At 38.5% G+C, this 23,822-nt stretch overlaps 1 protein-coding gene and 1 non-coding gene across 3 annotated transcripts in view; one reads left to right on the top strand and one right to left on the bottom strand.

Annotated features, from left to right (window-relative positions):
• The first annotated feature begins 2,148 nt into the window (after positions 1-2,148).
• SYNPO2 (synaptopodin 2) overlaps positions 2,149-23,822 on the top strand; it is a 199,720-nt gene continuing 178,046 nt past the window's right edge. For both annotated transcript variants that reach the window (XM_006065089.4, XM_006065088.4), the window contains exon 1: positions 2,149-2,435. In XM_006065089.4, the coding sequence (XP_006065151.1) occupies positions 2,331-2,435 (105 nt within the window). In that variant the 5' untranslated portion in view covers positions 2,149-2,330. The remainder of the gene's footprint in view (positions 2,436-23,822) is intronic.
• On the bottom strand, positions 9,646-9,718 carry TRNAE-UUC. The gene has a single exon. It is a non-coding gene; the product is annotated as a tRNA-Glu (tRNA).

Below are 23,822 nucleotides of genomic sequence, written 5' to 3'. Positions count from 1 at the left end.
TGAAAGAACTGGTTGGATGGAAACACTATTCATTCAATGCAGTCAGGAGTGTGCTGGCTGCAAGTAACAATAAACTGAACCCACAGCAGTTTTTAAAAGTAGAGGTTATTTTTCCTGTGCAGTAAAGAGAACTGGAGATGGATAGTTATTGGCATTAACTTGGTCAGCAGTGGAATCTTTGCTGTTACCCTTGGCTTTACCTCATGGTCACAATACAGCTGCCCCAGTTCCAGCCTCCAGCATCATATTTACTTTTAAGTCAGGGTTGAAGGGGCCATGCATAAGAGAAAGGTTATGGGTTAGTTAATTATCCTGAGATGGGGGACATAGGAGGAGAAGACAGAAGTTTGAGAATAAATAACAAACTTAATTTTGAATATATGGAATTTTAGGGTTCTGTGATATATTCACATAGAAAGAGGTTTATTAGGCAGTTGGATACACAGGCCTGGAGTTAAGGAAAGATATCTGGGATTGAGGGGGAAGGTTAGGTTCTGTGGGGTGAGTGAGAGAACCCATAGCAGTGGTATACAGTGAGAAAACACAAGGACCGGGACACGGCCCTGGCACAGAACACCATTAGTGGCTGAGTAGAAGCCAAGAAGTGCCAAAAGGGAGACAGGAGTGTTTAGGGAGGCAAGAGCAGAGCCAAGAGCATGCTGTGTCCTGGAAGCCTAAAAGAGAAAACAGTTTAGGAGGACGTGGTCAGTAAGAGCAAGGGCTACAGAAAAGCAAGAAGGTAATAAGTAACCTTGCTGAGAGTTTTTCCTGTTGTGGGGACAGAAGCTAGACTGGAGTGGGTGAGGAGTGGAAGAGAGGAGGAGACAGAAAGAATAAGCGTAAAAAAAGTTCTTTTCTTTCTCTTTTGTTCTCAGAGTTCCTATTTTAGGATGTCAGTACTTGGAAAATTCTTTTTTTTAAAAGAAAGATGTTGGTAAAGTCAATTTACCTTTCCAAAGAGAAGCAAACTTGGAATGAGAGTCTGGTCCTCATGACCTTCGGAGGGTCTCTTCCGGCGCCAACGGTTTCTGATTACATGGTCTTTCTTACTCCAGTGATGAGACACAAATAAAATCATTTGGCATGTTTAGGTGCTGGGAGCAGAGCTGTGTAAATGTTCATTGCATGATGCTTCCGAGTAATGAAAAAGGCAGAGACTGGAAGTTAGTGGTCTGGTGGCACATGTAACGCTCACTTTCCCAGGCTCTCCTTTATTTAGTGTGTTTTTATATGGAATGTCATGGAAAATAAAAGTGTTATGGGAAAATAAAAATGTTCCATTTGGACAGTTTTTGGTAGGTCATATTCAGATTCAAAACATTAAACTATTTTGGGCCACATATAAAGTCAACTTTATATTGGGCCACCCAGACTCAGAACACTTGATGAAAGACTATATAAAAATAAGAAACTTATATGCAGTGACATTGTATGCAGTTGGCTGACTATTCAGTTTTAAGAAGTTTCCTTCCTGTTGAGGAAGGAAGAAAATGAAACACTATTTAAATTTAAAGCAAATCATGCAATAGACATAGTTGTAAGAATGTAGCTTCCCTCTCTCCCTCTCTCTGCCTCTCTTCTTCATCTGCTGAACTATGTAAGTACCAGTTCGGAAAAGTACTTTTCGGAGTACAAGGTTTTTGTTTTCGTTTTTTTTAAATAAATACTTTGCTTTCTTTTATTTCCTGCAGACTAGTTCTGCAGGCTGCAAACAGCAAAGCTAAGAAAAATAATAATTTTTTTAAACTCCCTTTTGTCTGTTTCCATCATTACTGTGGTAATTCTCAAAACATTTGTTTGAGAGAATCTAATCATCTAGTAGTTCAACCGTTACAGCTCATATTTTAGGATGTCACTTGTGGCCTGGAGATCAAAACCTTCATGTGTCCTCTACTATTTATAGAATTATTCAATGTAAGTGTTTCTCTCATTCTTTCATTTGAGGGCTGGGGTTTAATCAGTTAGAGCTAGAGATCTTTTGCTCCCGTTCCTCCCGCCCCCCGCCCCCCTCCACCTCGCCGCAAAATGGGGACATTATCTTGTGTGTGAGGCTCTTCCCGTTCCCTGAAGGTGGGCTGAGCAAAGGAGCGTGACGCAAGAGTGGGCTGTGTCCCTGATGCCTCTAGCGCCTCTGCCGCCCGGTGAATGATCCCATTAGCGGCGCAAATTCGAAGCGGCAGCCGGGGTAGCGGCGGCGGCTGCAGCGGAGGCTCTGTGCGCCCCAGTGCTGCCTCCTCGGCGCGAGCCCGAAGCTGAGCACAGAGATTCAACCGCACCCAGGCTCCGTCTGTCTTTTCAAGCTCTTCATGCTACCCGACTAAAAGAAGAAAATGGGCACGGGGGATTTTATCTGCATTTCCATGACCGGAGGGGCACCCTGGGGGTTCCGATTGCAAGGTGGCAAGGAGCAGCAGCAGCCCTTACAAGTCGCTAAGGTAGGACCACCAAAGATGGGCTATCACACCTTGTTCTGGGCTGGGAGAGAAGGGATAAAAGCAACTTGTTGATGGTTTATTCAAGTTCTGATTCAGAGGTCTCTATATTAGTTTGATTGTGATGCTGACGCTGAATTCTTCTTGGGTGTGGGTTTGTTTTTTTTTTTTCCTTCAGAAAAACTTTGGAGAGTAACATATAGCACATATGTAATTAATCAGTCATTAATGGGGTGGGGAAAGAGTGCTACATTTTATCAGCTGAAGAAAAGCCTAATCAGCTGCTTCTCTGGCAACCAGCAAGACACTTGTGAACGCTTCTTCTAGGCAGTCTTAGAATCCACAGTTGTTATTGTTTCATGTCCCTTTACTTGGCTCTGGCTGAGGAGAAACGCTCAGCTCAGTATAACCAATTGGCTTGGCTATTTTGGGGACTCTTATAAAGTATTGTTAATGACATTTATCATACAGCATCCATGAGAAAGCCATCTTGGGGCAATAATTTTTTAAAATATGAAGATCTCATAAATTTATTTGAAAGAATATTCTTTTAAGGATTTGGCTAATAAATGCAAAAGTCTAAGTACCCTGGTCCATCATGTGCATTCATCTTGTTAAGTGCTCAAAATAAAATTCACAGACACTGGAAATATATTGTAAATAACTTAGAGGTTAACTTTGAAATGCATCTGATAATGACTTAAAATATTTTAGGTGTTTTTATTTCCATTAGATTGCTTTCTTTCTTAGTTCAGTATGCTTACCAGTTTGCTTGAGGGGATCCGGTATTGTCTAATTGTGATTCAGCTAAAACCAATTTTAAAATACATGAGAAAAAGCAGACTTTTACCCAATTTTAATACTAAATTGAAGTACCTAGGAAAGAACATGTTTGATTTTCTATTTTATACTTACATTGAAAATGGATCTAGATCCTCATGAAATATATGGACCGTAGGCCTTTGTAGTTATTCTTCTTTTCCTTTGGCTTTTTTTTTTTCAATTTATGTTCACTGTGAAGAAAGGAGTTTCTTTGAAATTTTCTGCACCCAGGCTTCCTCGGAAAATCCTTTCAAAATGTGATGGTGGAATCCTGCCACCTAGTGAAAATTTCAAACATCAAGGATGAAGCATAAAAGGGCAGATGAAAATCAGACATTTTTAGAACTGAAAAGTTTCTCAGAGATCCCCAGTTCAACCTGCTAATTTTAGATAAGGAACGAACCTTCCGAAGCTAAGTAACCTGCCTCGGGTCTTTGGTCTTAGGTTTGGAACTGGCAGAGTGATTAAAAGGTACAAAGGTTGTTGGTTTCATTGTTTTTCTTTAGGAGTCAATGGTAGGCAACATCAAACAAAATATTAATGCCTAATTCAGCATATGTAGAATTCATGAGCCCAAAGTGGATTTATCCCGAGTCTAGAATAGCAGTTGGCCGGCTCCTGTCACTGAGATTTGGGTTCTAATTCCAGCTCTGATCTAACATGCAGCCGATGTCTCTGCTGAGACAGATCACTCTTCCTGACTCATTTGGGGGCGGTGTGTGTGTGTGTGCAGAAGAAGAAAGAGACAAAGATTTTGAGTGGGGTGGGAAAGAGGAGAAGTACATTGGAAACTGGACTCTACCATTAGTGAGGTTCTATTTGCTTGAATTTTCTACAGCCCTATTAGTATACAATTTTAGAATCACTTGCCAACCAGTTAAAATGTGGGGACAGAAGTGGCTAGAAGCTATGATTCTTGGTAGCTCTTTCATAGCCATACCTACAAAATAGAATGGGTTTTCCTCAGTTCTTGATGTGCTTATTTCAAAGTAGCACCACTGAGTGGTGATTTTTTGAAGAATTGAAGCAAATTGCTATGAAGGGTGCTTTGGAGGTGTTTCTCTGCTGAAATCTCTCTATTATCAGGATTCAGAGAGGCTGTTAGTTCGAATAAGGGTCAAAAAATTCATTCCTGCTCTCCCCAAAATCATCTTTCCTCAAATATCTAGGAAATATATTTTTAGTTTTAAAAAGATCATTATAAAAAAGCATCAGGATGTTTGCTTTAATTTTTTTAGTTTGTGTTACTATAAAGTTACTGATTTAAAATATTATGAAAGCACCTGGATGTTTGCCTTAACTGCTGTGTGTGTGTGGGGGGGTGTGTGTGTAAAAGAGAGAGATAATCTATAATTTTTTTTCCACATGTAAAAAGTGACTAGAGAGCCTTCTAAAGAAGACATAATTTTTAAATTACTGTAGCAATGCCCACTTTTCTTGGTCTGGTTTTATACTTAATTAAAAATTATTATATTTAATTTATTACTAGCATTATTTGCCCTAGAAAAGCCTTGGAACAAAGTGTTTGTCACTCTCTATGTTATCAAGGCCATGGCCTCAGTGGGATCACTGTTTTTCATTCAAAACATGAAGTCAGCTTGATTCCAGTAAAGGTCTCTCATTGAGATCAAGGTAATGTATATGTTGCTTGATTTTCTCCTTTTCCAAGGAATGGTGAAAACTTACTAGAACCAAGTTACCTCCAAGTAGGAAGATGTGGAGGAAGGAGATAGAAACGCTAAGGAGGGGATGATTGCTGGCAACCAAAATTCTCAGTTTTGAAGAACATGCAAAGGAATAATTTGGGAATTGAAGAGAATATTTTCAAAGAAAAGAAAATTTCAGACAGTGCTTAAATGGGTACCTTTTAAAATGCCACAAAGAAGCTCTATAGATAACAACAAATTTTTGGTTCATTTTAAATACCTAGTATTTAGATTTTAAATAATTCTATATAGAATGAAAATTTAGCAAGCTGAAATAGCAAAAGAAAAACTAGTCTAATATTATTAAGAATGATCAGAAATTTAATAGCTTTATAATTCCCAGTAAACATCCTTCTAGTGACATGTTTAGTCATTTTTGAAAGATATTCAAATGTTTTTAGTATTTGGCTGGCTGGCTGAACTGTAGGTGAACCCCAACTTTCAAAGATCACTGTAGAAATATTAAAGATAAAATTTTTCATTGATATGGAAACTCAAGGCCATAAAATTCTGTTTTGTTTTCAAGATAAATTGAATTTCTAAAAGGCCCAAAGAATCAGTAACATTGTCCAGGTTTTTAAATGTGTATATATCTTTTTATTTATGTTCTAAATACATGTGATGGGAAGCAAACATTTCTAATACACTGTAGTAAGATAGTACTCTTGCAAGGTATATTTCTAAGAGATTACCCACAGAAAAAAATTTATACAGCCATAATTACAACATAAAACCTCACTGTGTGTGTGCAGATGTCCTTATAAAAAGTCTGTTAGCACTTTTACTTTACAAAACTCTATTTTTTGGAACATGTACTTACATGGCATGTCTCTGGACATACTCTTGGAAAATCACTTCAGAATATTGCCACATAAAGAAACAGGAAGAACTTTTTGTTTTGTGAACAAATCTTATGAACCATTTAGAAGTAACTCACATTTTGAAAATAAAGAACAAAAAATGTTTAGACTGTTTATTCTTCATGAGTTTTAATGTTTAGAAATGGAAGCTTTCTTCAAAAGTATAGACCACTATGATACTTATTAAAATGAATTTTAATTCAGAGTTTCAAATAACCATTAAAATTTAGATGAGAAATTACAATCATCCATTTTATGAGTATAAGTTGGAGTTAATGATTCTTAGCTATTATTGTATATCCTCTTTTTAAATGTCTAAATATAAAGTATTTAGGCAAAGTACATTCAAATACATAATTTATATCCCTTAGTGCCATCAGGGAGATATCAAAATGCTTCAAATAGAATAAATTCAAGAAACACAGTGATTTTGAAAGGGAAAAATAGGAAATATTTGATGTTTGAATATATACCTTTTGGGATAAATCCTCCTTACTACACATGGAAAGCTAGGGATATCTTATTAGTAAATATGACTGATCATTGAATTTTTATTGATGTTTTGAGCACTTTCAAGAAAATTTAAAAACATCTATACTTATAGAAATCCATGCACTCTAGCTAGATCTATTAAGCAGATGTTACATAAAATTTTTATTTTGGACTTGCATATTTTAAGACATCACTGTTGAAAGACAATGAGATAAAATAATGACCGTGACTGTGCATGAACTTTGCCATTATCTAGACAGAGTCCATATGGAGCTCACATTTATCCTGTGCCAGGAACCGTTCCAGGTGCATCCTTCATAGGATGTCTTCTTTGTCATTGCAGTTGGTGGCCTGCCTAGTGCCTGTATAAACAGTGGGATGGAGGTAGGGAGAGGCAGGTAGGGAAGTAAAACTGGAGAAAGATGGAGCGGGGGGTGGGGGGAGGGAAAAGGAGAGAGAAGAAGAGACAGGGATAGAGTGAGAATGAATGGACAAGTAGGAACTTTCATTCCTCTGGATGAATTCTTCCATTTCCTCTGGATGAATGACTGTCACAGAAAGGCATTGGTGGGACGTGAGCCATCTTGCTTGGCCTACCTGGAAAGGCCAAACTCTTAGCCAGGGCCTGCAGGAGCAGGCTGGCATCTTGAGGAACTACTTGGGCCTTGGAAGGGACAGAGAAGTGTTGGGCAGGAGCCCTGTTTCTTCTGTTAGGGAACCGTGCAGGGTGAAACCCTCCTGGCTCCTAGAAGAAACCACATAAGTGTCCCAGCATTTGGACACCAGCTGCAGAAAGGACAATGATGGCCACTCGACATTAACCAAAGAAGTACAAAAACCAACAAAGAGAAATGCTACAACGTTCACTTGTGAATAAATAGATCTACCTTCCCCCTCCTGCTTCAGTCTTCCTTCCTGCCTTCAACCTGGGAGGAGTAGGAGGGAAGTTGGTAAAGAGCAGACAGCACTCTCTGCCTCTTGCCAAGCCCTGGAGCCAGGAGCCAGCTACCATGCTTAGGGAGAGAGCTTAGAGATAGATGTTAGATCAAAGCTGTATTTGGACTAGACTGTTTTAATAACCAAAAGCCACCAAAAAGGTATGGGATCTGACCAAAGAATTATTAAGGGAGGGATTTGGCTTTATGGTAGTTGAAAACAGTTACTGGAAGAAATAAAATAGTTTCATGTTTATAACCAAATGAAAGATACTCCTCAAAAACATCGATTCCGTAACTCAGGTTCATATTATCAATCACACGTACTTGATGTATGTTAGCTTGGAAACTTATCACCAATTGGGACTTCCCTGGCAGTCCAGTTGTTAAAGAACTGTCTATCATTTAGTAATGCTGAAAATTGCAGTGACTTCAATACAGAATTGTATCAAATAGAATGTCACCTATCTAAGATTTGATCTTTAAAACCATTTGTAATGATTTCTTCTTTTATTGGGCCTGAGGACAAGGATTACAGGAAACACATCTCTGAGCTAACATGCAATGAGAGACAAGACTGGAAAGGGAACTGGCTTACTTGTAAATAAACCTGAAAAATATATGGCCTCCAATGTTTATTGTGTCTGTTCTAACAGATTCGTGAAGAAACCAAATGCCATGAGGTTTTCGTAAAAGGAAATGGAGAATGCATGCATCATCTTCATTAAACAATCTGAAAGAATAAACAACTTCATGAAGTTAAAAGCTCATCTGAGAAACAGAAATAATGTTAGATCTTTGGGGGATATTTCATTGTTTGACCATCTCAATGAGAACATATTTATAGTATTGAATTACCTTAGGCACTTTATTTTTCTGAATTATTTACCATTCTTTTCTTATTATTAAAAAGCAGAGATGGCCACATTGTCAACAAACTGTGTCTTCAAAGTCTTTGTGAACTCCATTGGCATGTGGCAGATCATCAGCCACAGTAGATGCAGTTTGGTGTTACGATGGTCTGGCTGTAGTTATCCTTAACTGGTATATAAATATGGTGTGTTTCAGATAAAGTACTAAAAAATGTGGTGGATTTACTATTCGAAACATTATAAACACAAGATGTGTTATTTGATTATGTAACAAATAGTTTTCCTATCCACTGGGTTTTGGTTTCCATAATCTTACTCACCCAAGACTAGCTTTTCCACTTTGGAAGTAGTGTAGGTACTACAATGATAAAACAATGTTGTGGATGAATTTTCCTGAACTGAACTATGCGCTTATCTTCATTCTGATCCCACTTAGTCTATAAAGTGTGAGTTGCTCAGTCTAAAGTGTGAGTCGCTCAGTTGTGTCTGACTCTTTTTGACCCCATGGACTGCAGCCTGCCAGCCTCCTCTATCCCTGGAATTTTCTAGGCAAGAATACTGGAGTGGGTTGCCATTTGCCTTCTCCAGGGGATCTTCCTGACCCAGGGATTGAACCCAGGTCTCCCACATTGCAGGCAGGTTCTTTACTGTCTGAGTCATGAGGGAAGCCCAAGAATACTGGAGTGGGTAGCCTATCCCTTCTCCAGGGGATCTGCCTAACCCAGGAATCAAACCGGGGTCTCCTATATTGCAGGTGGATTTTTTACCAGCAGAGCTACCAGGGAAGCCCCATGCTTCCTTTATCAAAACTTACATGGCTTGAATTTCATCTTTTGGGGATGCATTATTTTTTCCAGAAGAAATCTATAATAATGGTCAGAGTATCATTTTCCTCCAAACATCTTATTGCCTTTAACAGTACCTTCTGGAGATAATTTCAAGAAACTCATATTGATACTTATGGGTTGCTGGGCACTTCTTTAATCACCTTTTAAATATAACGAGAGAACTCAGTGAGGTTACCCCATTTAAGATCCCATTTCAGAGGCAGAAAGTGGTTAAGTGACATCCTCAGGTCTTATAAGTAGTAGAGCCAGACCTGGGTTTGTCTGTCTCATAGTTTAGAGCCAGTTTGGCTCCAGGGTATGTCTTCTAAGCTTCTACACATGATACTTTTGGGTTAAGTGTAGCTTGAACAGCTGGTTAAGATGAAATGAAGGACCTAAACAGACCACAGTGGAAAGATTGTTGTGGTCCCATAAACAAAACTTACTTCTTCTGTTCTGACATTAAGTATGTTATAATTTAAATTAGTGTCAGATCATTTTATTTGTAGCTTTTATTTCTGGAACAAATAATTTAGGAAATGAAATAGAAACAGACTAGAAACTTTGATAATTCTGTCTTCTGAAGCACAGATTAAAATTTTTTTTTTTTCTGATCAGATTTCCCATGTCTTCTTAACAAATACGACTTGCTCCTTTATTTTTGTTTTTGGCTGCACCAAGCAGCTTGCAGAATCTTAGTTCCCCGACCAGGGATTGAACCTGGCACCATGGCAGTGAAAGCACCAAGTCCTAACCACTGGACCATCAGGGAATTCCCATGCTACTTTATTTCGAAGCAAAAAATTTCTAGCAGTAAGACCATGCTTGAGAATTTTGCCATATAGTTTAGGGCACATTGCGGTGGGAACTGAATTCTGACTTTACCTCCTCCACGGCTCACTCACTTCCTGCTCCATATGTGATTACTCCTGCTCCTTCAGCTCAGGCCCTCTGCAACTGTTTCTTAGATGACTAGCTGGGCATTTTAACTGTCTCTCTGCTTAGGGTTTCAAATTCCTCAGGTTCATGCTACAGTGAGCTGCCGGAGAGACTTTTCTAAATCACCTGCTATACCACTGCTTAAAATACTTCAAAGTCTTCCCATCATAGTCATCAAAATAACCATAACGTTAAAAAAAAAATCTTCTGTAGATATAAGTGCTTTATATATCATTCACAATAGCCTTAACTATCCTTTTAAAAAAAAAAAAAAACAAAAACAGATGAGAAAACTGAACCTTAGAGAAGTTAGGTGAGTAAGTTAAGGTGGTAGAGCAGGTTCAGGCATCCAGGATGGAGGCCAGTGAGACGCCAAAGCACAGGCTCTGAATGGCCACCAGGACTCTCTGTATCACTGCAACATGATTTATAGACACCAGTATGTATTAAGTATGAGTTCTTATAAAATCAGCCATATTGATGACATCCTGCACCTCTTTTGCCCTTCTTTTCATTTTGCTTTTCTCTTCAATTTAACTTGCCTAAAAATAATGCACTGAATGAATTTTATATGAGGCATTTCATGAACCTCTCCAAGAATTTTGTCTTTGTTAATCCCTGTTAGAGCTGGTACTTCATCAGTGGCCTTATTTACATTTTTTTCCCCATAAAACACTGATTTTTTTTAAAAATTAAAGAATTCATTTATTTTGAGAACTTATCTCCAGTATTTTTCCTTATTGGCTTTCCAAAGGAGTAGTTCATCTATTTCAGTATTGAAACAGAATCAAGAAAATAGTCCAGGACATGCCAGAAACATGTTCTTTAATCTAACTTCACAGCAAAACTCCTCCACCACATAGTTTGTTCTAATATTATTTCTACCAATTTCCTAGTTCTTTTTTCTTTACATCTTCAACAATATTTGCTGATAAAAATACATGTTGGTTTGTTGCCCCTATTGTATTATTTTTAACAATTTTTAAATGCATCCATGAGGAGCTTTCTAAACATTATGGTGTGGTTTAATTCTGTCATGTTTTACATTGAGTACTGCCTGACTTCAGCCATTGTTGAAAAAGCAAATTTGGAAGTTTTTGATGCTTAGTCATTATATATCTTCTTAGTCCTGACTACTTCACACTAAGTAATATCATAGAGCACAATAAGACAAAATTCCTCTCTAACAACAGTGGATATAAATCCATATTCTAAATAGTGTTCTTAGTAACTCTGAATATTTTACCTACCTGTCACATATGATTCAATAATAATTGTGTTTAATCTCGCTCCATGGCTGATGAAGAGTTTCTAAAGGAATATAGAGGAGGGTCAACTCTTTTTCTCTTGTGGCTGAAATGTAAGTGTTATTTTTAATCAATAGCAGCCTTTCAGGAATATTTTAAAACTTGTGTCGTTTTGTGAGAGTTAGAACTATTGCTAGATGATAACATGGAAATTCATTTAATCAAGCACCATAAAACATAATATACTACAAAAGAAGGAACATATGAGGAAGCTTCTTTCCCCTCTGCCATGCTAGGAGGTGAACCTATTCAGTGGGGTCACGTCAAGTACTGTATGAAATTCCTAACTGTCTGGACCAGACTGGACACAGGGTACTGATGTCAATCCATGACGGTAAAGAATCTGCCTGCAGTGCAGGAGGCTCAGGTTTGAACCCTGGGTCAGGAAGCTCCCCTGGAGAAGGGAATGGCAACCCACTCAAGTATTCTTGCCTGGAGAATTCCATGGACAGAGCAGCCTGGCCAGCGGTAGTTCATGGCTTTGCAAAGAGTCGGACACTACTGAGCGAGTCACATTTCATTTTCCAAACATTAGAGCTCGTTTTCATTTTGTAGTTGAAAATAAATGTACATGGAAGTTCTGGTTGGCTTGGCAGATATGGGGGGGAGCCTTCCAGGCACAGGGCGCTGTGGGGACAAGGCTCTAGGACTGAAGCATGCTTGGCATGCTCAAGGAACTGTGAAGATGCCAGTTGCGGCTGACACCATTTCCATGAGAATTGGCTCTAAGAAGTCCAGTCTTTCCCAGTGATAAAAGCGAAGAACTCTCTCTCCTGGGAACACTGACCATGTGGCTATTTTCCCATCTTTAAATGATTAACACACTTGTCCCAGAGAACGACTCTAAGCTATCATCTTCCTGTTTCCTTTTCATCCATTTCAGCTTTTTATAATGTAGAAGCCTACTGGCCATTCTTTAGAAAACTTTATTTAAATGAATAATTACTACCGCCTCTTATGTAGATGTTTGGTTAAACATTTTATTAATCTTTTCCTTCCTCTGAAATTGATTCTCCCAGTGAGATAAGAAGAATTTAAGAAGTGTTAAAGAGAATTTGATGTATAGATCCTATTTATTTTGACATCAATGTCAGACCTAGAGCAGATAGTTTTACTATATTTTCAATTTCATTTCTTCCTCAAAAAAGAGATGATTTTATTTAGATGTTATTTGGAAACTGACCCACTGAAAAGATGAAAGCATTTTAATGCTGGTTACCACTTACGGTATAGTTTTATTTATTTATTTATTTTTTTGATTTTATTTTATTTTTAAACTTTACATAATTGTATTAGTTTTGCCAAATATCAAAATGAATCCGCCACAGGTATAGTTTTAAACAGATTTTTCTGAGCCTGTTTCCTCATCTGTAAAATGGCATACTATGTAATGGAATTGCTGTTTTTACAGAAAAAAAAAAAAAGTCACCAGTTTTACAGGTGAGGCATCTGGAGAGCCAAGCAATCAGTTAATAATATGTCTTGTGATAATTTTGAAATGTTCTCTGTTAAGATCATATTTGATACATAGTGATCATGCAGTAAAGGAGTCTGTCATTGTTATTATAATTCCAGTTAGAGGAGGAAGTAAGTGTCTTCTGGGCTTCCCTAGTGCCTCAGTGGTAAAGAATCCACCTGCGATGCAGGAGACCTGCATTCCATCCCTGGAGAAGGAAATGGCAACCCATTTCAGTATTCTTGCCTAGGAAATCTCTTGGACAGAGGAGCCTGGCGGGCTATAGTCTGTGGGGTCACAAAGAGTCAGATGCGACTTAGTGACTAAACAACAACAACAAACTGTCTTCTACACAAATTTTTTTTTTTTTTTTCCAGAAATTAAGAAAAGCAGTCCAGTCCCTTTTCTCCAGATACCTAATGAAAGTTAAGAGCACAAAAGCTAAATAAACTATTTGTGATGATTATTTTACCCAGGGAAAATTTTCAGTTTTAATAAGATGCAATATTTCACAAAACATATGCAGCTATCAATTATGAATCGAGATTGCTTTCTTATGTAGTTTACTCAGCTTGAGGCAGTAAATCCTTAAGTTATATGTTTTACAAGGCCAAATAAAATGATTATCCCACTTAAAAATAGTACACTTTTTTTTATTGGACTATAGTTGATTTACAATGTTGTGTTAATTTCTCCTGAGTACAGATTTTTAAAAGGAAAATACCTCAAGCCATGAAGAATTAGTCACTTATAGTGCTGTTGAGCTCTGTTTAGAGTAAGTCAACTCTGACTCTTTCAATCATTTGAGGCTCTGCGCCTCGGTTTTCTCATTTATCAAATGGGGATAGCGTTAGCTCTGAGCATTGTTTTCAGGGTTAGAAATCGCATGTGCAAATTACTTAACACACAGGAAACATTCAAGTGTTTTAAAAAATTACTACTACCACATCTGTGGTTATCCCAATTTTATTTAACCAACCTTTATAAAATTGAAGGGTTATCTGCTGTCTTCCACGCAATGCTTTTTGAGATCCGGATCTCTGCCCTAAGAATGGGCTTCTGCGGTCCTCGGGGTCTCTCCCTGTGAGATGGCATGTAATGGTTTCAGAATGTGGCCTTATGCTCACTGAGTAAGCCACTGCCCTTTCACTGGAAGCAGCATATGGAAACCATCACGAAGAGAAGGAATCATTTCAAGTGCTTTGAAAATATAAAAGAAAAATAAATTGTTCCCTGGTAAGTAAATATAGGACACTGATCTCTGAATAGTCAGGAAAACTCTGTGCCAGGGCCTTTAGGGGAAGGCTAATGAGCCTTTCAATCCCTCCCCAGCCTCCACCTCCACAACCCTTGTCTGCTAAATTAGAAGACGTTATTACTATATAAGGCTGCTTTTTCTAAGTAAATGATAATAGTTATACTCTTGATGTTTTTAGCTTTTCAAACAGTGGAGAGTTATTTTCATCAGTCAAGATGAAGCTAAAATGAAAAATAGTTTGTGAAAAGCTTAGGCTTTGGGAGTCAGATACGACCATAACAGTCACCTTTATTTTTATTTCTTTCATGAAAAGCATAACATTTTCCACTGGATGGTGCTCAGCATGACTGATATTAGGTTGAATTGCATAAATATTATATTACATGTATTGGCTGCTGCAGAGAGTCAAAACGCAGTGATCCATTTTCAGGGCTCCAATCTTTTGGCCGCCTGCCTGCCAGATGGGGAAATGTTGATCAGAACAGTTTCATCCTGAGGCAGAGCTGCAATCTGAGAGAGGAAGCCCGTCGTTGTCTGCTTCCTCCGAGCCAAAATGGCCACGCGGCTTCATGTTGAGTGAGTTACCAAGGGCTTCCTTCAGCTGCAGGCTCTGGGCTGAGGGTAGACGTGAATTCAATTAAGGACCCCATTATGATAGTTATTCCATTCTGTTCTTCATTACCGTCAGCTACTCTTACCCTCAGCTTCTTTTTCTTATTTGAGAAGGAAAATCCCTCCTTCACGGCCCCCATTCTCTTCTCATTCTTTATCTAGTTCTTTTTATGCCTCTCTTTCCCCTATAGCTTCCTAAGCAAATAAAGACACCAAATCTGATATCGCCTATCTGCATAAGAAAAAGGAATAATATCGAGTGTGTGTGTGTGTGTGTGTCTGAAAGAGAGAGAAAGAGACAGAGAGAGAGCACAAAAGAGAAAGCTGTATATAAGTCTCTCTTCCTTAATTGATTTTCATAGAAAGGTAACAACATGATGGATTTTTCAATTCAGAGCTGAACTAGTATGAACTAGGTTGGAGAATTACTTTCCAGGAGTGTGTTTCCATGGTCCAGTCCTTCACTCCGAGAAACTCCTTTTCAAGGTTTTAGGTCCTTTGCCTCCTATCGTTGTCTCTGGTCTGAGCAGCTTGCTTCGTCCTGGGAGGCGGTTCTCATTTTCTCCTGAACATGACATGTTTATTCTTCTCCCAGGTCTCTGTGACTTTGACCTTGATCTTTTCTGCAATGGAATGTTTCTCTGTATTTATTTCTCCCAGTCCATAAAAGGTATGCAATAAAGACTATTATTTTTTACCTGATTAATAACGATTCTCCTTTTTCATTTAGTAAGGGATAAAATCACTTTCAGTGGAAAACAAGGACTTATTGTTTGAGGAAGTTCATGAGTTTTGTCAGAAGCTTTAAGGATAAATGTTTTGAACGATAAAGGTAAATGAATTGAAGTTCAGAATCTGTATCAAAGGCAAGTGGGAGCCAGGAGACGATTCTGCTGCAGGATTAAAGAGGGTAAAGGGCAGGCAGAAGGGGTCTGCGGTGCAGGTTAGCACAGCATGTAACAAGGGCACTCTTCCTTTAGAAGTACTCACGTTACTATCAAACCACAGCTCTTACTCAGACCCCAGGGTCCTGGAGCCAAGGTAGCAAAGGGTGGCTTCAGATCACAGTATGCCTTCTTATTTTGTACTTAACAAGCAAATATTACTATTCTGATGGAGCTAAAGGCTGTGATAAAGAGGCCTGTTGCTCATTGGTATCTCTGGTTTAAAAATTTGCATTTTCCATGCTTATATTGTCACCTTTGCTCTTTGAAAGCAGGAGTCTAGCTCTTGTATCTCCTAAAACAGGGCTCTTTAATGTGGATAACATGCATACATGTGTAACTAGGGACTTAAATCCACCATGTACTTACTGAAAAGTTGTTGAATAAATGGATGGATGAGTAGATGTGTATCTTCTATTCTGTAGTGTGAGGTAGCAACTACTGGAAAGCCTGATTTTGCTGAAGCTTTATCTGGTGTTTTTTTAAATGAGCAGTTTGTTTAAAGAGTGATTATAAGGGTCATATATATGCTTTATAAGTGTGTGTGTTCCTATTGATTTGATATTATCTAGTAACCAGATGCCAATTTAAGAGGTTCAGCGAAAAGATCATTGACTGAACTGAAAATCAGGAGACCTGAATTTTAGGCACTGGTCTAACTTGAGTTTACTCTGCTACCTCAACTAAAATTCTCTGACTCCCCATTTCTCTACTTATAAAGGGAAAGATTTATTGATAGAACACATAAAGTGCCTTATAGCTAGATTCTACTTCAAATCAAGAAGATAATAGATGAACGAAAACACCCATGAATGGTCATATTTCCTCTGTTAACGTGAAAAAATAAAGCAGTGTTTTCTGCAAAAAGGCAATTCTTTATAAGGCATTTCTATGGGACTGAAAGTCTCATTTCACCAAATCATAATTTGTAGGATATATGTGTTATAAACAAATAAGCAAAAAATCTCAAATGACATTGATTTAATGTGCTTTTTTGCTATATTTTACTTTTTTAATAATGAAAATTGTATTGCAGTGAGTTATTACTGAATTCAGCATTTTCTAATGTTTTTTTAATAAATGCTTTATTCTTTCCCTTTCTTTATTACTTTTCTAAATAAAAAGATAGTTCACTATCATACATGAATGTAATCAACTATTTTAAAAGTATCACTAAGAATTCATGGATTTAAATAGAACTGATGTTTCTATAAATCTAATTTCTTTTTTCAAACTCTGGATCTGACATGATTAAGAGCCTTTAAGTTTGTTTTTATTACCCTACTTGAAACTCCAGGTAGAGACTAGGTAGAGATTATCTCACAGAGTAAAACCACTCATTCTGACCTCACTGGACTTCTATGACAAATTCTAATTTGATGGAGAAGAGGGAATGTGTTTGATACTCTTCATCTATTCTTTAAACCCCTCTCATTTGGGTAAACTGTGTCAAAGAAAAACAAGAGACAGTCCTTGGTAAACCTGGCCTTGATTAGTTTACTTCCACATCTCAAAGTGCAGTATTTTGAATCCAATCATAGTTCCTCCCCACAGATGGATTGAACTCTATATTAAAAAAAATTAAAATAGCTAGAACTGAAAATGGCTTTTATTTTTAGGTTATAAAAATGACACATTGTCATTGTTAAAATATTCAAATATTACAGAAAAGGATAAAAATAAAGTAAAAATTATACCATCCAGAAATAGCACATTATTAACGTTTTGGTGATATTCTCCTTAGTTCCCTCTTTCTCTTCACACATGCCAACTTACAATCACACCTACATTCAATTCCATGTAAATGAAATGGTACTAAATGTATTCTCTTATTAAACACATAACATGAACATCTTTCTGTGTCAGTGAGTCCCGACTTACATCATCTTTTTAGTAACTGCATAGTGTTACATGTATGGATTGACCATAATTTCTGTAACCCATCCCCTACTGAACATATAAGTTATTTATAATTTTCCACTCAAATGAATATTTTGCATATATAAACTATGTTTGTGTACTTATCTGATCATTTCTATAGAATTAATCCCTAAAAGTAAGATTACTACTCTGAGAATATACTATATATTTTTTTGGTGAAAATGAAGACTATCTGAATTAATTTGGGGTCAACTATTTTATATATAAGGAGAAAATTTCTAATCATGTACATGTCACTCATTAGTATGCTGCTGCTGCTACTGCTGCTAAGCCGCTTCAGTCGTGTCCGATTCTGTGCGACCCCATAGACGGCAGCCCACCAGGCTCCCCCGTCCCTGGGATTCTCCAGGCAAGAACACTGGAGTGGGTTGCCATTTCCTTCTCCAGTGCATGAAAATGAAAAGTGAAAGAGAAGTCACTCAGTTGTGTCCAACTCTTAGCGACCCCATGGACTGCAGCCCACCAGGCTCCTCCGTCCATGGGATTTTCCAGGCAAGAGTACTGGAGTGGGGTGCCATTGCCTTCTCTGCATTAGTATGCTAGTCAGTACAATTCGTTTTGGCAGATAAATATGTAAATGTCAAGGTTATACAATCTAGGTAACATACTTTCACTTCAAAACACTTAAAAGTATTGATCGTGATTGGTAATTTCTAAAATGTCTTAAAAGAAAATTGAGAGGAAAAAAAAATTCCCACATGTTCCAGTTCTATTAAATTTCTAGATTGTTTCAGGATAAAAATTTTGCATAAAGATGATCAGTGTTTAAAAGTAATGAACAAGACGGTATTAGTGCCCAGGGAATGAGGGTTTGCAGCTTTCCATGTAATTATCAAGATGTCATTGTCAGATAAATCAGATTTTTAAAAACTTACTTTAAAGAAATAAGATCTTTGAAAGATATGTGAAAGTAGGTTTTATACATGATAAAGCCATATTATGAAAGTATTGTTATAAATATCATTTTAGTATTGTTTTCTTTAACGTGATAGGGTAGGTTTAAGAGACGCCTTTCTTTTCAGAAACACCTCATTGAAATTTAGGTTTTAGAATTTTTTTTTTTGAGGGATGTTTAATTTATAAACTGTATTGCAAAACCTGTATTTAGTTTTTATGAAGGACTGGTCCTGAAGCTGAAGCTCCAATACTTTGGTCTCCTGATGGGAGGAGCTGAGTCATTTGAAAAGACCCTGATGCTGGGAAAGATTGAGGGCAAGAGGAGAAGGGGATGACAGGGGATGAGATGATCGGGTCAATGTGTGACAAGTGCTGTGGAGAGGTGTGCTCTGGCCCTCCCTTCTCATACATAGTCGGGGATGGCAAGGCCTGGAGACAGTGCAGTTTAAGCCCCTGAAGTTTTTACAGCTCTCCAGCTTCGTACATAGGAGCCCCTGCACTCTTAGGAGAAAGGCAACTTTGTCCTGAGTTCTTCTGGAAAGAGTGGTTGAAGGGGTGGACATGGGTGGATTATGGGCCACATCCATCCTCGGGAAGGCTGCTGCTGAAGGATGTGAGTGAACTTGTCCCTCTGCATGGAGGAGCAGCTAGCAAACTTCCAGTTATTAGTGTCCCTGGGGGCATCAAGATCATACTCATATCTGTGTGATTTACAGAGAGCACAGCCTGGGTGCTTATCTCTGACTCCTCCTATAAGTTGTTATCTGTAACCAAAAAGTATCTTTTGTTGTTCAGTTGCTCGGTCATGTCTGACTCTTCGCAACCCCATGGAATGCAGCACACCAGGCTTCCCTGTCCTTCACTATCTCCTGGACTTTGCTCAAACACACGTCCACTGAGTTGATGATGCCATCTAACCATCTCATCCTCTGTTACCCCCTTTTCCTCCTGCCCTCAATCTTTCCCAGCATCAGAGTCTTTTCCAGTGAGTTGGTGCTTTCCATTATGTGGCTGAAGTATTGGAGCTTCAGCTTCAGGATCAGTCCTTCCAATGAATATTCAGGGTTGGTTTTCTTTCAGATTGACTGGTTTGATCTCCTTGTAGTCCAAGGGACTCTCAAGAGTCTTCTCTAGCACCACAGTTAAAACATCAATTCTTTGGCACTCAGCTTTCTTTATGGTCCAACTCTCACATCTGTACATGACTACTGGAAAAACCATAGCTTTGACTAGATGGACCTTTGCCAGCAAAATACTATCTGTAAACTAAAATAGTTGACCAACCTAGACAGCATATTAAAAAACAGAGACATTATTTTGCCAACAAGGTCTGTCTAGTCAAGGCTATGGTTTTTCCAGTAGCTGTGTATGGACGTGAGAGTTGGATTATAAAGAGGCTGAGTGCCGAATAATTGATGCTTTTGAACTCTGGTGTTGGAGAAGACTCTTGAGAGTCCCTTGGACTGCAAGGAGATCAATCCAGTCCATCCTAAAGGAAATCAGTCTTGATACTCATTGTAAGGACTAATGTTGAAGCTGAAACTCCAATACTTGGCCATCTGATGTGAAAAGCTGACTCATTTGAAAAGACCCTGATGCTGGGAAAGATTGAAGGCAGGAGGAGAAGGGGACAACAGAGGATGAGATGGTTGGATGGCATCACCGACTCGATGGGCATGAGTTTGGGTAAACTCCAGAAGTTGGTGATGGACAGGGAGGCCTGGCGTGCTGCAGTCCTTGGGGTTGCAAAGAGTAGGACACAACTGAGCAACTGAACTGAATAGAAAGGGAAAGACTAGAGATCTCTTCAAGAAAATTAGAGATACCAAGGGAACTTTTCATGCAAGGATGGGCACAATAAAGGACAGAAATGATATAGATCTAACAGAAGCAGAAGATATTAAGAAGAGGTGGCAAGAATACACAGAAGAACTGTACAAAAAGATCTTCAAGACCCAGATAACTACGATGGTGTGATCACTCACCTAGAGACAGACATCCTGGAATGTGAAGTCAACTGGACCTTAGATAGAAACATTATGAACAAAGCTAGTGGAGGTGATGGAATTCCAGTTGAGCTATTTCAAATCCTGAAAGATGATGCTGTGAAAGTGCTGCACTCAATATGCCAGCAAACTTGGAAGACTCAGCAGTGGCCACAGGACTGGAAAATGTCAGTTTTCATTCCAATCCCAAAGAAAGGCAATGCCAAAGAATGTTCAAACCACTGCAGAATTGCACTCATCTCACACGCTAGCAGAGTAATGCTGAAAATCCTCCAAGCCAGACTACAACAGTATGTGAACCATGAACTTCCAGATGTTCAAGCTGGATTTAGAAAAGGCAGAGGAACTGGAGATTAAATTGCCAACATCTGTTGGATCATCAAAAAAGCAAGAGAGTTCTAGAAAAACATCTAATTCTGCTTTATTAACTACGCCAAAGCCTTTGACTGGAAAATTCTTAAAGAGATGGGAATACCAGACCATCTGACCTGCCTCCTGAGAAATCTGTATGCAGGTCAAGAAGCAACAATTAGAATTGGACATAGAACAACAGTTTCCATATCGGGAAAGGAGTGTATTGTTAAGGCTGTATATTGTCACCCTGTTTATTTAACGTCTATGCAGAGTACATCATGAGAAATACTGAGCTGTATGAAGCACAAGCTTGAATCAAGATTTCTGGGAGAAATATCAATAACCTCAGATATGCAGATGACACCACCCTTATGGCAGAAAGCAAAGAAGAACTAAAGAGCCTCTTGATGAAAGTTAAAGATGAGGCTTAAAACTCAACATTCAGAAAACTAAGATCAGGGCATCTGGTCCCATCACTTCATGGCAAATAGATAGGGAAACAATGGAAACAGTGAGAGACTTTAATTTTGGGGGCTCCAAAATCACTGCAGATGCTGACTGCAGCCATGAAATTAAAAGATGCTTGCTCCTTGGAAGAAAAGCTATGACCAACCAATCTAGACAGCATATTAAAAAGCAGAGACATTACTTTGCCAACAAAGGTCCATCTAGTCAATGGTTTTTCTAGTCTATGGTTTTTCCCCTAGCCATGTATGGATGTAGAGTTGGACTATAAAGAAAGCTGAGTGCTGAAGAATTGATGCTTTTGAACTGTGGTGTTGGAGAAGACTCTTGAGAGTCCCTTGGACTGCAAGGAGATCCAACCAGTATATCCTAAAGCAGATTAGTCCTGAATATTTATTGGAGGGACTGATGCTGAAGCTGAAGCTCCAATACTTTGGCCACCTGATGCGAAGAACTGACTCATTTCAAAAGACCCTGATGCTGGGAAAGATTGAAGGCTGGAGGAGAAGGGGACGACAGATGATGAGATGATTGGATGGCATCACCAACTTGATGGATTTGAGTTTGAGTAAGCCCTGGAATTGGTGATGGACAGAGAAGCCTGGTGTGCTGCAGTCCATGGGGTCACAAAGAGTTGGACACAACTGAGTGACTGAACTGAGCCAGCTTATTATAAAAGATATTATAAAGGATACAGATGAACAGCCAGATACAGAGGTATGTAGGAGAAAGTCATGAAGAGTCCTAAGTGTAGCAACGTCTGTTCCTTGTGGATATAGGGCTCAGCACCTTCTCGAGTGTTGTGCTCATCAACCTGGAAGTTCAAATCTTGATATTCAAGATTTTATAGAGCTTAAAATGCAACACCGCCTCTTTGCCTTCCCGAGGTCAATGGGTGGGGCTGAAATTTCCTAATCACTCGGTCTTTCTAGTGACCAGCCTCATCCTGAGGGTATCCAGGAGTCCTGCTCTCAGTCACATCATTATACAAACCCAGGTGTGCTCAAAAAGATTCCTCATGAATAATGAAAGCCACTCCTCACTCAGGAAATTCCAGGGGTTTAAGGAGTTTTGTGCCAGGTATTACCGACAAAGACAAAATATATTTGTTATACCACAAATATGCTAAATTCTGGGATAAATGAGACATTGTCTTTGCTCTTAAGAAAGGTAAACCTCCATGGAAGGGCAGATTTATAACTATTAAGAAGGTGACAAGGTTTTAAAGAGAAGAATATATAATGTATTATAAAATAAAAACCATGAATAAATTAGTTCTGCATAGTAGCATCAAGGAACTATACAGAGGAATCACTATTCAAACTGGACCCTGAACTGGGTAAAGTCATTCCAGGCCTAGGGAACACCGTGCACATGCGCACTAAAGCCTGCACGAGCATGGCATGGTGAATGGACAGCAAGCCGCTGCAGAGGCTCGTATCTTCTGAGAAATTGTTCTGTTTCAGTGCTATTATGAGTACTGGATAAATCTCAGTGAAGTATGTGTTAGACAGAATTCAATCAGATACTATCAGTCTGATATTTTGGCCTTCTTTCTTTCCTTTATGTATGCATAAAAGTTCACTGGTCACTATAATAACATTTGAAATTTTACACTCATTTTCTATGGTTTGCATGAAGCACTTGTGTCAGACTCAAGTCTTTGTAAGAAAGGCTATAATGAAGGTCTTCACATCTCACCATCATGGAAAGAGTGAAAAGATACCAAATTTTAGACTCTCTTGAATTTATTAACTGAGAAACTGAGAACAACCAGGGATTAAAAGTCACTGTCTTCTTCCTTTCAAATGCATCATCTTGTTTGTTATAAACGCTTTCTTTCAAATTCTCATTAAAGATTTTTAAACAGGGGACTGGCATGATCTAGAGCATGCTTAGAAAGATGACTGACAGTAATGTGGAGATGGGTTGAAAGGTGGAGCTTGGAGGAGGGAGAATAATAGGAAGGAGGTGGTTCGAGTATTCCAGTGGCTTCGTCAGTGAAGAATCCGTGTGCAATGCAGGACACCTAGGTTTGATCCCTGGTTTGGGAAGATCCCTGGAGAAGGAAATGGTAACCCACCCAAGTATTCTTGCCAAGGAAATCCCATGGACAGAGGAGCGTGACGGGCTACAGTCCATGGGGTCACAAGAGTCGGACAGATTTAGTGACTAAACCACCTCCACCAATGACAAATAAATAATGAGACTCTAGATTAGGCTGATGGCACTGGGGCTGAAAAAAAAGAAACACAGATAAATTAAAAATATATAGCTGTGGATGGCAAGAATAGGGGAAGAGTAGACTGTAGTTGGAGGTTTTATCTTGGAAGACAAAGGGATGGATGTAGCATTTATGAGAAAAGAAAATAAATTTCATTCTAAATAAATTGAATTTGGACATCCAGAAGTTGCTGTGTAATGAAGAGTTAAGAGTGTAAGTCTGACTTGGGAAAGTTACCAGTACTAGAGTTCATCTGGGGAAATGGCTGAAACACATGAAGTAAGAAGCAAAGAGGATACAGGACAGAATCTTGGAGAAAATCAGTATACAGAGTTTGGACAGAGAAAACGAAGTTAAAAGAGGTTACAAGAGAGACAGAAAGAGCATAAGCATTTGTGGTATGTTAAGAAAGGGGAATATATCTTAAGGAATTGCTTATCAGTGACAAATATTTCAGGGTTTAAGGAAAAGGA

The sequence above is a fragment of the Bubalus bubalis genome, chromosome 7, assembly GCF_019923935.1.
Source record: "Bubalus bubalis isolate 160015118507 breed Murrah chromosome 7, NDDB_SH_1, whole genome shotgun sequence".
Classification (NCBI taxonomy): Eukaryota; Metazoa; Chordata; class Mammalia; order Artiodactyla; family Bovidae; genus Bubalus; species Bubalus bubalis.
This window is presented reverse-complemented; position numbering and strand designations above follow the sequence as displayed.